Here is a 16,246-nt window from a genome sequence, read left to right as displayed (position 1 = left end):
CCCATATATCCCCCCAGAATCCCCCCCATAGCCCCATATATCCCCCCATAGCCCCATATATCCCCCCCATAGCCCCATATATCCCCCCATAGCCCCATATATCCCCCCATAGCCCCATATATCCCCCCAGAATCCCCCCCATAGCCCCATATATCCCCCCATAGCCCCATATATCCCCCCACAACCCCATATATCCCCCCCAAAACACCCCCATAGCCCCATATATCCCCCCAGAGCCCCATATATCCCCCCAGAACCACCCCCATAGCCCCATATATCGCCCCACAACCCCATATATCCCCCCATAGCCCCATATATCCCCCCACAACCCCATATATCCCCCCATAGCCCCATATATCCCCCCCCAACCCCATATATCCCCCCAGAATCCCCCCCATAGCCCCATATATCCTCCCCATAGCCCCATATATCCCCCCCCAACCCCATATATCCCCCATAGAACCACCCCCCTCCCCATATTTCCCCCCCATAGCCCCATATATCCCCCCATAGCCCCATATATCCCCCCATAGCCCCATATATCCCCCCCATAGCCCCATATATCCCCCCATAGCCCCATATATCCCCCCCATAGCCCCATATATCCCCCATAAAACCACCCCCCCCCCATATATCCCCCCCATAGCCCCATATATCCCCCCCATAGCCCCATATATCCCCCCCCAACCCCATATATCCCCCCAGAATCCCCCCCATAGCCCCATATATCCCCCCCCAACCCCATATATCCCCCATAGAACCACCCCCCTCCCCATATTTCCCCCCCATAGCCCCATATATCCCCCCCATAGCCCCATATATCCCCCCATAGCCCCATATATCCCCCCCATAGCCCCATATATCCCCCCATAGCCCCATATATCCCCCCCCAACCCCATATATCCCCCATAGAACCACCCCCCTCCCCATATTTCCCCCCCATAGCCCCATATATCCCCCCCATAGCCCCATATATCCCCCTCCAACCCCATATATCCCCCCCAAAACACCCCCATAGCCCCATATATCCCCCCACAACCCCCCTAGGACCCTCCAGAGCCCCCCCAGACCCATATATCCCCCCCAGAATCCCCCCATAGCCCCATATATCCCCCCAGGACCCTCCATACCCCATATATCCCCTCAGAACCCCCCCCATAGCCCCATATATCCCCCCCCAACCCCATATATCCCCCATAGAACCACCCCCCTCCCCATATATCCCCCCCATTCCCCCCTATATACCAGCCAGGTTCTCCAGCATGGGGGGGCTGTGGTGTGGGGTGGGGGCCAGCCGCAGCAGCTCCTGCCCCCTTGGGACTGTGGGGTGGTTGATGGCCTGGACATAAAGGCCGTGATCCTCCAATAACATGCGGCTCAACCTGGTGTTCAGCTCCGCGTCCCCCACCTGGGGACACAAAACCCCATAGAAACTCCAGTGAGCCTCATTGAACCCCATAGAACCCCATAGAACCCCATAGACCCCATAGACCCCATAGACCCAATAGACCCCACTGAACCCCATCAACCCCATTGACCCCCATCTAGTCCGTTGACCCATTGACCCCACTGACCCTATTAACCCCAATGAACCCCATAGACCCCATAGAACCCCATAGAACCCCATAGAACCCCATAGACCCCATAGCTCACCCTTATGGGTACGATGTGGCTGGGGCAGGGCAGTGCGGGCAGCCCCCTGTCCCTCAATAGGACCCTGACCCCATAGAACCCCATAGAACCCCACAGACCCCATAGACCCCATAGAGCCCCATAGACCCCATAGACCCCATAGAACCCCATAGACCCCATTGAACCCCACAGAACCCCAATGAACCCCACAGACCCCATAGAACGCCATAGACCCCATTGACCCCCATCTAGTCCGTTGACCCATTGACCCCACTGACCCTATTAACCCCAATGAACCCCACAGACCCCATAGAACCCCATAGACCCCATAGAACCCCACAGAACCCCATAGAACCCCATAGACCCCATAGAACCCCATAGACCCCATAGAACCCCATAGACCCCACAGACTCCATAGACCCCACAGACCCCATAGACCCATAGACCCCACAGACCCCATAGACCCCACAGACCCCATAGACCCCATAGACCCCCATAGACCCCACAGAACCCCTTAGAACCCCATAGAACCCCATAGACCCCATAGACCCATAGACCCCATTGACCCCATAGATCCCATTGACCCATAGACTCCATTGACCCATAGACCCCATTGAACCCCACAGAAACCCACTGACCCCATTGAACTCCAGTGAGCCCCATTGAACCCCACAGACCCCACAGACCCCATAGACCCCACAGACCCCATAGAACCCCATAGAACCCCACAGACCCCACTGAACCCCATAGAACCCCATAGACCCCATAGACCCCATAGACCCCATAGCTCACCCTTATGGGTACGATGTGGCTGGGGCAGGGCAGTGCATGAGCCCCATTGTCCCTATTGAAACCCATAGACCCCATAGACCCTATAGACCCCATAGACCCCACAGACCCCATAGACCCCATAGACCCCACAGACCCCATAGACCCACAGACCCCACAGACCCCATAGACCCCATAGAACCCCATAGAACCCCATAGAACCCCATAGACCCCATAGACCCCATAGAACCCCATAGACCCCACAGACCCCACAGACCCCACAGACCCCACAGACCCCACAGACCCCATAGAACCCCATAGACCCCACAGACCCCATAGAACCCCATAGACCCCATAGACCCCATAGAACCCCATAGACCCCACAGACCCCATTAAACCCCATAGACCCCACAGACCCCACAGACCCCATAGACCCCACAGCCCCCACAGACCCCACAGACCCCATAGAACCCCATAGACCCCATAGACCCCATAGAACCCCACAGACCCCATAGACCCCATAGAACCCCATAGATCCCCATAGACCCCATAGACCCCATAGACCCCATAGAACCCCACAGACCCCATAGACCCCATAGAACCCCATAGATCCCCATAGACCCCATAGACCCCATAGAACCCCACAGACCCCATAGACCCCACAGACCCCATAGACCCCATAGACCCCATAGATCCCATTGACCCCCATCTAGTCCATTGACCCATTGACCCCATAGACCCCATAGAACCCCATAGACCCCATAGCTCACCCTAACGGGTACGATGTGGCTGGGGCAGGGCAGTGCATGAGCCCCATTGTCCCTATTGAAACCCATAGACCCCATTGACCCTATAGACCCCATAGACCCCACAGACCCCATAGACCCACAGACCCCACAGACCCCATAGACCCCATAGAACCCCATAGAACCCCATAGAACCCCATAGACCCCATAGACCCCATAGAACCCCATAGACCCCATAGACCCCACAGACCCCACAGACCCCACAGACCCCACAGACCCCATAGAACCCCATAGACCCCACAGACCCCATAGAACCCCATAGACCCCATAGACCCCATAGAACCCCATAGACCCCACAGACCCCATTAAACCCCATAGACCCCACAGACCCCACAGACCCCATAGACCCCACAGCCCCCACAGACCCCACAGACCCCATAGAACCCCATAGACCCCATAGACCCCATAGAACCACACAGACCCCATAGACCCCATAGAACCCCATAGATCCCCATAGACCCCATAGACCCCATAGACACCATAGAACCCCACAGACCCCATAGACCCCATAGAACCCCATAGATCCCCATAGACCCCATAGACCCCATAGAACCCCACAGACCCCATAGACCCCACAGACCCCATAGACCCCATAGACCCCATAGATCCCATTGACCCCCATCTAGTCCATTGACCCATTGACCCCATAGACCCCATAGAACCCCATAGACCCCATAGCTCACCCTAACGGGTACGATGTGGCTGGGGCAGGGCAGTGCATGAGCCCCATTGTCCCTATTGAAACCCATAGACCCCACAGACCCCACAGACCCCACAGACCCTATAGACCCACAGACCCCATAGCTCACCCTTACGGGTACGATGTGGCTGGGGCAGGGCAGCGCTGGCAGCCCCCTGTCCCTCAATAGGACCCTGACCCCATTGAACCCCATAGAACCCCATAGACCCCATAGAACCCCATAGACCCCATAGACCCCATAGACCCCATTGAACCCCATAGAACCCCATAGATCCCATTGACCCCGATCTAGTCTGTTGACCCATTGACCCCACAGACCCCACAGACCCCATAGACCCCATAGACCCCATAGAACCCCATAGAACCCCATAGAACCCCATAGACCCCATAGACCCCATTGAACCCCATTGAACCCCATAGACCCCATAGACCCCACTGAACCCCACTGAATCCCATAGACCCCACAGACCCCATAGAACCCCATAGATCCCATTGACCCCCATCTAGTCCATTGACCCATTGACCCCACAGACCCCATAGACCCCATAGAACCCCACAGACCCCATAGACCCCATAGACCCCACAGACCCCACAGACCCCATAGAACCCCATAGACCCCATAGAACCCCATAGAACCCCATAGACCCCACTGAACCCCATAGACCCCATTGACCCCACTGACCCTATTTAACCCCTCTGAACCCTATAGACCCTATAGAACCCCATAGACCCCACTGAACCCCATAGAACCCCATAGACCCCATAGAACCCCATTGACCCATAGACCCCGTTGACCCATAGACCCCATAGAACCCCATAGACCCCACAGACCCCATAGACCCCACAGCCCTCACAGACCCCATAGAACCCCATAGACCCCACTGAACCCCATCAACCCCATTGACCCCCATCTAGTCCGTTGACCCATTGACCCCACTGACCCTATTAACCCCATAGACCCCATAGACCCCACAGACCCCATAGACCCCATAGACCCCACAGACCCCATAGACCCCATAGACCCCACACACCCCATAGAACCCCACAGACCCCATAGACCCCCATAGACCCCATAGACCCCACAGACCCCATAGACCCCATAGACCCCACAGACCCCATAGACCCATAGACCCCATAGCTCACCCTTACGGGTACGATGTGGCTGGGGCAGGGCAGTGCGGGCAGCCCCCTGTCCCTCAATAGGACCCTGACCCCATAGAACCCCATAGAACCCCATAGAACCCCATAGAACCCTATAGACCCCATAGACCCCATAGACCCCATTGAACCCCATAGAACCCCAATGAACCCCACAGACCGCATAGAACCCCATAGACCCCATTGAACCCCATAGAACCCCATAGAACCCCACAGAACCCCATAGAACCCCACAGAACCCCACAGAACCCCACAGACCCCATAGAGCCCATAGACCCCATAGAACCCATAGACCCCATAGAACCCATAGACCCCACAGACCCCATAGACCCCATAGACCCCATAGAACCCCATAGACCCCAATAGACCCCACTGAACCCCATCAACCCCATTGACCCCCATCTAGTCCATTGACCCATTGACCCCACAGACCCCACAGACCCCATAGACCCCATAGACCCCATTGAACCCCATAGAACCCCATAGACCCCATAGCTCACCCTTACGGGTACGATGTGGCTGGGGCAGGGCAGTGCGGGCAGCCCCCTGTCCCTCAATAGGACCCTGACCCCATAGAACCCCAATGAACCCCATAGAACCCCATAGACCCCATAGAACCCCATAGACCCCACTGAACCCCATAGAACCCCATTGACCCCCATCTAGTCCATTGACCCATTGACCCCATAGACCCCATAGACCCCACAGACCCCATAGACCCCATAGACCCCATAGACCCCACAGACCCCATAGACCCCATAGACCCCACTGACCCCATAGACCCCATAGACCCCATAGACCCCACAGACCCCATAGACCCCATAGACCCCACAGCCCCCACAGACCCCACAGACCCCATAGACCCCATAGACCCCATATCTCACCCTTACGGGTACGATGTGGCTGGGGCAGGGCAGCGCGGGCAGCCCCCTGTCCCTCAATAGGACCCTGACCCCATTGAACCCCATAGAACCCCATAGACCCCATAGAACCCCATAGAACCCCATAGACCTCATAGAACCCCACAGAACCCCATAGATCCCATTGACCCCCATCTAGTCTGTTGACCCATTGACCCCACAGACCCCATAGACCCCCACAGACCCCACAGAACCCCATAGACCCCATAGAACCCCATAGAACCCCATTGAACCCCATAGACCCCATAGACCCCATAGAACCCCATAGACCCCATAGAACCCCATAGACCCCATTGAACCCCATAGACCCATAGAACCCCATAGAACCCCATAGACCCCATAGACCCCATAGACACCATTGAACCCCATAGAACCCCATAGACCCCATAGACCCCATTGACCCCCATCTAGTCCATTGACCCATTGACCCCACTGACCCTATTTAACCCCATAGACCCCATAGACCCCATAGACCCCACAGACCCCATAGAACCCCATAGACCCCCATAGAACCCCACAGACCCCATAGACCCCACAGACCCCATAGACCCCATAGACCCCATAGACCCCACAGACCCCACAGACCCCATAGAACCCCACAGACCCCACAGACCCCATAGACCCACAGACCCCATAGCTCACCCTTACGGGTACGATGTGGCTGGGGCAGGGCAGTGCTGGCAGCCCCCTGTCCCTCAATAGGACCCTGACCCCATTGAACCCCATAGAACCCCATAGACCCCATAGAACCCCATAGAACCCCATAGACCCCATAGACCCCATTGAACCCATAGACCCCATTGAACCCCATAGAACCCCATAGAGCACCAATGAACCCCACAGACCCCACTGAACCCCATAGATCCCATAGACCCCCATCTAGTCCGTTGACCCATTGACCCCACAGACCCCACAGACCCCACAGACCCCATAGAACCCTATAGAACCCCAATGAACCCCACAGACCCCATAGACCCCATAGACCCCAAAGACCCCATAGACCCCATAGACCCATAGACCCCATAGACCCCATAGACCCCATATCTCACCCTTACGGGTACGATGTGGCTGGGGCAGGGCAGTGCATGAGCCCCATTGTCCCTATTGAAACCCATTGACCCCATTGACCCCATAGACCCCATAGACCCCATAGACCCCACAGACCCCATAGACCCACAGACCCCACAGACCCCATAGCTCACCCTTACGGGTACGATGTGGCTGGGGCAGGGCAGTGCGGGCAGCCCCCTGTCCCTCAATAGGACCCTGACCCTATAGAACCCCATAGAACCCCATAGACCCCATAGACCCCATTGAACCCCATAGACCCCATAGAACCCTATAGACCCCATAGAACCCCATAGACCCCATAGACCCCATAGACCCCCATCCAGTCCATTGACCCATTGACCCCACTGACCCTATTTAACCCCATAGACCCCATAGAACCCTATAGAACCCCACAGACCCCATAGACCCCATTGAACCCCATAGAACCCCATAGATCCCATTGACCCCCATCTAGTCCGTTGACCCATAGACCCCACAGACCCCATAGACCCCACAGACCCCATAGACCCCATAGACCCCATAGAACCCAATAGACCCCACTGAACCCCATCAACCCACTGACCCTCATCTAGTCCATTGACCCATTGACCCCACAGACCCCATAGACCCCACAGACCCCACAGACCCCATAGACCCCACAGACCCCACAGACCCCATAGCTCACCCTTATGGGTACGATGTGGCTGGGGCAGGGCAGTGCGGGCAGCCCCCTGTCCCTCAATAGGACCCTGACCCCATTGAACCCCATAGAACCCCATAGAACACCATAGACCCCATTGAACCGCATAGACCCCATAGAAACCCATAGAACCCCACAGACCCCATAGACCCCACAGACCCCATAGACCCCATAGAACCCCATTGAACCCCACAGACCCCATAGAACCCCACAGACCCATAGAACCCCATAGAACCCCATTGAATCCCATAGAATCCCACAGACCCCATAGACCCCACTGAACCCCATAGACCCCCATAGACCCCATTGAACCCCATAGAACACCATAGACCCCCATAGACCCCATTGAACCCCATAGAACACCATAGATCCCATTGACCCCCATCTAGTCCGTTGACCCATTGACCCCACTGACCCTATTAACCCCACAGACCCCACAACCCCCATAGAACCCACAGACCCCATAGAACCCCATAGAACCCCATAGACCCCATAGAACCCCATAGAACCCCATAGAACCCCATAGACCCCATAGACCCCATAGAACCCCATAGACCCCATAGACCCCATAGACCCCATAGAACCCCATAGACCCCATAGACCCCATAGAACCCCATAGAACCCCATAGACCCCATAGACCCCATTGAACCCCATAGAACACCATAGATCCCATTGACCCCCATCTAGTCCGTTGACCCATTGACCCCACTGACCCTATTAACCCCACAGACCCCATAGACCCCATAGACCCCCATAGACCCCATAGAACCCAATAGACCCCACTGAACCCCATCAACCCATTGACCCTCATCTAGTCCATTGACCCATTGACCCCACAGACCCCATAGACCCCACAGACCCCATAGAACCCCATAGACCCCACTGAACCCCATAGAACCCCACAGAACCCCATAGAACCCCACAAAAACCCATAGAAGCCCATAGAACCCCATAGAACCCCACAGACCCCACAGACCCCATAGACCCCATAGACCCCACAGACCCCATAGACCCCACAGACCCCATAGACCCCATAGAACCCCACAGACCCCATAGACCCCATAGCTCACCCTAACGGGTACGATGTGGCTGGGGCAGGGCAGTGCATGAGCCCCATTGTCCCTATTGAAACCCATAGACCCCATAGAACCCCATAGAACCCCAATGAACCCCATAGAACCCCATAGAACCCCACAGACCCCATAGCTCACCCTTACGGGTACGATGTGGCTGGGACAGGGCAGTGCGGGCAGCCCCCTGTCCCTCAATAGGACCCTGACCCCATTGAACCCCATAGACCCCCATAGAACCCCATAGAACCCTATAGACCCCATAGACCCCACTGAACCCCACAGACCCCATAGAACCCCATAGAACCCCATAGACCCCATAGACCCCATAGACCCCATAGACCCCACAGACCCCACAGACCCATAGACCCCATAGCTCACCCTTACGGGTACGATGTGGCTGGGGCAGGGCAGTGCATGAGCCCCATTGTCCCTATTGAAACCCATAGAACCCATAGACCCCACAGACCCCATAGACCCCACTGACCCTATTTAACCCCACAGACCCCACAGACCCCACAGACCCCATAGACCCCATATCTCACCCTTATGGGTACGATGTGGCTGGGGCAGGGCAGTGCGGGCAGCCCCCTGTCCCTCAATAGGACCCTGACCCCATTGAACCCCATAGACCCCATAGAACCCCACAGACCCCATAGACCCCACAGACCCCATAGAACCCCATAGATCCCATTGACCCCCATCTAGTCCATTGACCCATTGACCCCACAGACCCCATAGACCCCACAGACCCCACAGACCCCATAGACCCCATAGACCCCATTGAACCCCATAGAACCCCATAGACCCCATAGCTCACCCTTACGGGTACGATGTGGCTGGGGCAGGGCAGTGCAGGCAGCCCCCTGTCCCTCAATAGGACCCTGACCCCATAGAACCCCATAGACCCCATAGAACCCCATAGAACCCCAAAGAACCCCACAGAACCCCATAGAACCCCATAGACCCCATAGACCCCATAGAACCCCATAGACCCCATAGACCCCATAGAACCCCATAGACCCCACAGAACCCCATAGACCCCATAGAACCCTATAGACCCCATAGAACCCCATAGAACCCCATAGACCCCATTGAACCCCATCAACCCCATAGACCCCACAGACCCCATAGACCCCATAGACCCCATAGACCCATAGACCCCACAGACCCCATAGACCCCATAGACCCATAGACCCCACAGACCCCATAGACCCATAGACCCCATAGCTCACCCTTACGGGTACGATGTGGCTGGGGCAGGGCAGTGCGGGCAGCCCCCTGTCCCTCAATAGGACCCTGACCCCATAGAACCCCATAGACCCCATAGAACCCCATAGAACCCCAAAGAACCCCACAGAACCCCATAGAACCCCATAGACCCCATAGACCCCATAGAACCCCATAGACCCCATAGACCCCATAGAACCCCATAGACCCCACAGAACCCCATAGACCCCATAGAACCCTATAGACCCCATAGAACCCCATAGAACCCCATAGACCCCATTGAACCCCATCAACCCCATAGACCCCACAGACCCCATAGACCCCATAGACCCCATAGACCCATAGACCCCACAGACCCCATAGACCCCATAGACCCATAGACCCCACAGACCCCATAGACCCATAGACCCCATAGCTCACCCTTACGGGTACGATGTGGCTGGGGCAGGGCAGTGCGGGCAGCCCCCTGTCCCTCAATAGGACCCTGACCCCATAGAACCCCATAGAACCCCAATGAACCCCATAGAACCCCATAGACCCCATAGGGCCCCATAGAACCCCATAGAACCCCATAGACCCCGTAGAACCCCATAGACCCCATAGACCCCATAGAACCCCATAGAACCCCAATGAACCCCATAGAACCCCATAGACCCCATAGGACCCCATAGAACCCCATAGACCCCATAGAACCCCACAGAACCCCATAGAACCCCATAGACCCCATAGAACCCCATAGAACCCCATAGAACCCCATAGAACCCCACATACCCCATAGAACCCCACAGACCCCATAGACCCCACAGACCCCATAGATCCCACAGACCCCACAGACCCCATAGACCCCACAGACCCCACAGACCCCATAGAACCCCATAGACCCATAGACCCCATAGACCCCATAGCTCACCCTTATGGGTACGATGTGGCTGGGGCAGGGCAGTGCATGAGCCCCATTGTCCCTATTGAAACCCATAGACCCCATAGACCCTATAGACCCCATAGACCCCACAGACCCCATAGACCCCATAGCTCACCCTTACGGGTACGATGTGGCTGGGGCAGGGCAGTGCGGGCAGCCCCCTGTCCCTCAATAGGACCCTGACCCCATAGAACCCCATAGAACCCCATAGACCCCATTGAACCCCATAGAACCCCATAGATCCCATTGACCCCCATCTAGTCCGTTGACCCATTGACCCCACAGACCCCACAGACCCCATAGACCCCATAGACCCCATAGAACCCCATAGAACCCCATAGACCCCACAGAACCCAATAGAACCCCATAGAACCCCATAGAACCCCATAGACCCCATTGACCCCACTGACCCTATTTAACCCCACTGAACCCCATAGACCCTATAGAACCCCATAGACCCCACTGAACCCCATAGAACCCCATTGACCCATAGACCCCGTTGACCCATAGACCCCACAGACCCCACAGACCCCACAGACCCCATAGACCCCACAGACCCCACAGACCCCATAGACCCCCACAGACCCCACAGACCCCATAGACCCCACAGACCCCATAGACCCCATAGACCCCATAGACCCACAGACCCCACAGACCCCATATCTCACCCTTACGGGTACGATGTGGCTGGGGCAGGGCAGTGCGGGCAGCCCCCTGTCCCTCAATAGGACCCTGACCCCATAGAACCCCATAGAACCCCATAGACCCCATAGACACCATTGAACCCCATAGACCCCATAGAACCCTATAGACCCCATAGAACCCCATAGATCCCATTGACCCCCATCTAGTCCGTTGACCCCCATAGAACCCCACTGACCCTATTTAACCCCATAGAACCCCATAGAACCCCATAGACCCCATAGAACCCCATAGACCCCACAGACCCCACAGACCCCATAGAACCCAATAGACCCCACTGAACCCCATCAACCCATTGACCCTCATCTAGTCCATTGACCCATTGACCCCACAGACCCCATAGAACCCCATAGACCCCATAGACCCCCATAGAACCCATAGACCCCAATGAACCCCACAGACCCCATAGACCCCATAGAACCCCACAGACCACATAGACCCCATAGAACCCCATAGACCCCATAGACCCCACAGCCCCCACAGACCCCACAGACCCCATAGACCCCATAGATCCCATTCACCCCATAGACCCCATAGACCCCACTGACCCCACAGACCCCATAGACCCCATAGACCCCACAGACCCCACAGACCCCATAGCTCACCCTAATGGGTACGATGTGGCTGGGGCAGGGCAGTGCTGGCAGCCCCCTGTCCCTCAATAGGACCCTGACCCCATAGAACCCCATAGACCCCATAGAACCCCATAGAACCCCATAGACCCATAGACCCCATAGAACCCCATAGACCCCATATACCCCATAGACCCCACAGACCCCATAGACCCACAGACCCCATAGCTCACCCTTACGGGTACGATGTGGCTGGGGCAGGGCAGCGCTGGCAGCCCCCTGTCCCTCAATAGGACCCTGACCCCATAGAACCCCATAGAACCCCATAGAACCCCATAGACCCCATTGAACCCCATAGAACCCCATAGATCCCATTGACCCCCATCTAGTCCGTTGACCCATTGACCCCACAGACCCCACAGACCCTATAGACCCCATAGACCCCACAGACCCCACAGACCCCATAGACCCCATAGACCCCATAGACCCCATAGAACCCCACAGAACCCCATAGAACCCCACAGACCCCACAGACCCCATAGACCCCATAGAACCCCACAGACCCCATAGACCCCATAGAACCCCATAGACCCCACTGAACCCCATCAACCCCATTGACCCCCATCTAGTCTGTTGACCCATTGACCCCACAGACCCCACAGACCCTATAGACCCCATAGACCCCATAGACCCCACAGACCCCATAGAACCCCATAGACCCCACAGACCCCATAGACCCCATAGACCCCATAGAGCCCACAGACCCCATAGACCCCATAGAACCCCACAGAACCCCATAGACCCCATAGAACCCCATAGACCCCCATAGACCCCATAGACCCCATAGACCCCATAGACCCTATAGACCCCATAGACCCCATAGACCCCATAGACCCCCATAGAACCCCATAGACCCCACTGAACCCCACAGACCCCATAGAACCCTATAGACCCCATAGACCCCACAGAACCCCATAGACCCCACAGACCCCACAGACCCCATAGACCCCAAAACCCATAGAACCCCATAGACCCCACAGACCCCATAGACCCCACAGAACCCCATCAACCCCATTGACCCCCATCTAGTCTGTTGACCCATTGACCCCACAGACCCCATAGACCCCATAGACCCACAGAACCCCATAGAACCCCACAGACCCCACTGAACCCCACAGACCCCATAGAACCCCACAGACCCCATAGACCCCACTGAACCTCATAGACCCCATAGACCCCACAGACCCCACAGACCCCATAGACCCCACTGAACCCCATAGAACCCCATTGACCCCCATCTAGTCTGTTGACCCATTGACCCATTGACCCCATAGACCCCACAGACCCCATAGACCCCCATAGACCCCATAGAACCCCATAGAACCCCAATGAACCCCACAGACCCCATAGACCCCATAGACCCCATAGACCCCATAGACCCCATAGACCCACAGACCCCATAGCTCACCCTTACGGGTACGATGTGGCTGGGGCAGGGCAGCGCTGGCAGCCCCCTGTCCCTCAATAGGACCCTGACCCCATTGAACCCCATAGAACCCCATAGACCCCATAGAACCCCATAGAGCCCATAGACCCCATAGACCCCATAGACCCCATAGAACCCCATAGACCCCCATAGAACCCCATAGACCCCATAGAACCCCACAGAACCCCATAGACCCCACTGAACCCCATCAACCCCATCGACCCCCATCTAGTCCATTGACCCATTGACCCCACTGACCCTATTAACCCCACAGACCCCATTGAACCCCATAGAACCCCATAGACCCCATAGACCCCACAGACCCCATAGAACCCCATAGAACCCCATAGAACCCCATAGACCCCACTGAACCCCATCAACCCCATTGACCCCCATCTAGTCTGTTGACCCATTGACCCCACAGACCCCACAGACCCCATAGACCCCATAGACCCCCATAGACCCCATAGACCCCATAGCTCACCCTTACGGGTACGATGTGGCTGGGGCAGGGCAGCGCTGGCAGCCCCCTGTCCCTCAATAGGACCCGGAGGTGTTTGGCGTGTCTCTGATGGGCTCTTCTTAGAGCCGCCCCTTCGGGGCTCCCCACAACTTGTAGGGCCGCCAAAGCTCCGGCCACGACGCTGGGGGGCAGAGCTGTGGTAAAGATGAATCCCGGCCCCATAGATCTCACGGCGTCCACCAGGGCTTCACTGCCCGCTATGTAACCACCCACTGCACCCAGCGCTTTGCCTATAGGGCGAGAATCAATGGGGTGGGGAGGGAAAAGGGGGTTAAAACCCTATAGAAACCCCATAGAAAGTCAGAAACCCCATAGAAACCCCATAGAAACCCCATAGAAACCCCATAGAAAGGCAGAAACCCCATAGAAACCCCATAGAAACCCCATAGAAACCCATGGAAAGGCAGAAACCCCATAGAAACCCCATAGAAACCCCATAGAAACCCCATAGAAGCCCCATAGAAGCCCCATTAAGACCCCACTGAACCCATTGGCCCCATTAACCCCAAAGACCTCATTGAACCTATTGACCCAACAGACCCCATAGATCCCATTGTAACCCCCCACTGCACCCAGCGCTTTGCCTATAGGGCGAGAATCAATGGGGTGGGGGGGAAAAGGGGGTTAAAACCCTATAGAAACCACATAGGAAGTCAGAAACCCCATAGAAACCCCATAGAAACCCCATAGAAACCCATAGAAAGTCAGAAACCCCATAGAAACCCCATAGAAACCCATAGAAAGTCAGAAACCCCATAGAAACCCCATAGAAACCCCATAGAAACCCATGGAAACCCCTTAGAAACCCCATAGAAACCCATTGGCCCCATTAATCCCAAAGACCTCATTGAACCTATTGACCCAACAGACCCCATAGATCCCATTGTAACCCCCCACTGCACCCAGAGCTTTGCCTATAGGGCGAGAATCAATGGGGTGGGGGGGGAAAAGGGGGTTAAAACCCTATAGAAACCCCATAGAAAGTCAGAAACCCCATAGAAACCCCATAGAAAGTCAGAAACCCCATAGAAACCCCATAGAAACCCATGGAAAGGCAGAAACCCCATAGAAACCCATGGAAACCCCATAGAAACCCATGGAAACCCCATAGAAACCCCATAGAAACCCCATAGAAACCCCATAGAAAGTCAGAAACCCCATAGAAACCCATAGAAAGTCAGAAACCCCATAGAAACCCCATAGAAACCCATGGAAAGTCAGAAACCCCATAGAAACCCATGGAAACCCAATAGAAACCCCATAGAAACCCCATAGAAACCCCATAGAAGCCCCATTAAGACCCCACTGAAGCCATTGGCCCCATTAACCCCAAAGACCTCATTGAACCTATTGACCCAACAGACCCCATAGATCCCATTGTAACCCCCCACTGCACCCAGCGCTTTGCCTATAGGGGGAGAATCAATGGGGTGGGGAGGGAAAAAGGGGGGTTAAAACCCCATAGAAACCCCATAGAAAGTCAGAAACCCCATAGAAACCCCATAGAAAGTCAGAAACCCCATAGAAACCCCATAGAAACCCCATAGAAACCCATAGAAAGTCAGAAACCCCATAGAAACCCCATAGAAACCCATGGAAACCCCATAGAAACCCATAGAAAGTCAGAAACCCCATAGAAACCCCATAGAAACCCATAGAAAGGCAGAAACCCCATAGAAACCCCATAGAAAGTCAGAAACCCCATAGAAACCCCATAGAAAGCCATGGAAAGTCAGAAACCCCATAGAAACCCCATAGAAAGTCAGAAACCCCATAGAAACCCATAGAAACCCATGGAAACCCCATAGAAACCCCATAGAAAGTCAGAAACCCCATAGAAACCCCATAGAAACCCATGGAAAGTCAGAAATCCCATAGAAACCCCATAGAAAGTCAGAAACCCCATAGAAACCCCATAGAAACCCATGGAAAGTCAGAAACCCCATAGAAACCCATGGAAACCCCATAGAAACCCCATAGAAACCCATAGAAAGTCAGAAACCCTA

General features: G+C 55.6%; 1 protein-coding gene across 1 annotated transcript in view; it reads right to left on the bottom strand.

Moving 5' to 3' along the window:
- The window catches only part of LOC146751213 (5-aminolevulinate synthase, erythroid-specific, mitochondrial-like), an 81,544-nt gene that overhangs the window by 4,666 nt on the left and 60,632 nt on the right, over positions 1-16,246 (bottom strand). Inside the window, exons 10-11 of the mRNA XM_085535222.1 lie at positions 14,202-14,470; positions 1,246-1,408 (exon numbers count right to left, since the gene is read on the bottom strand). Coding sequence (XP_085391348.1) covers positions 1,246-1,408; positions 14,202-14,470 — 432 coding nt within the window. The remainder of the gene's footprint in view (positions 1-1,245; positions 1,409-14,201; positions 14,471-16,246) is intronic.

Source organism: Coturnix japonica, unplaced genomic scaffold (assembly GCF_054131305.1).
Source record: "Coturnix japonica strain WE unplaced genomic scaffold, WE-NBRP24 Scf112, whole genome shotgun sequence".
Classification (NCBI taxonomy): domain Eukaryota; kingdom Metazoa; phylum Chordata; class Aves; order Galliformes; family Phasianidae; genus Coturnix; species Coturnix japonica.
The sequence above is the reverse complement of the archived record's forward strand: the minus strand, read 5'-3'. Positions and strand labels throughout refer to the sequence as shown.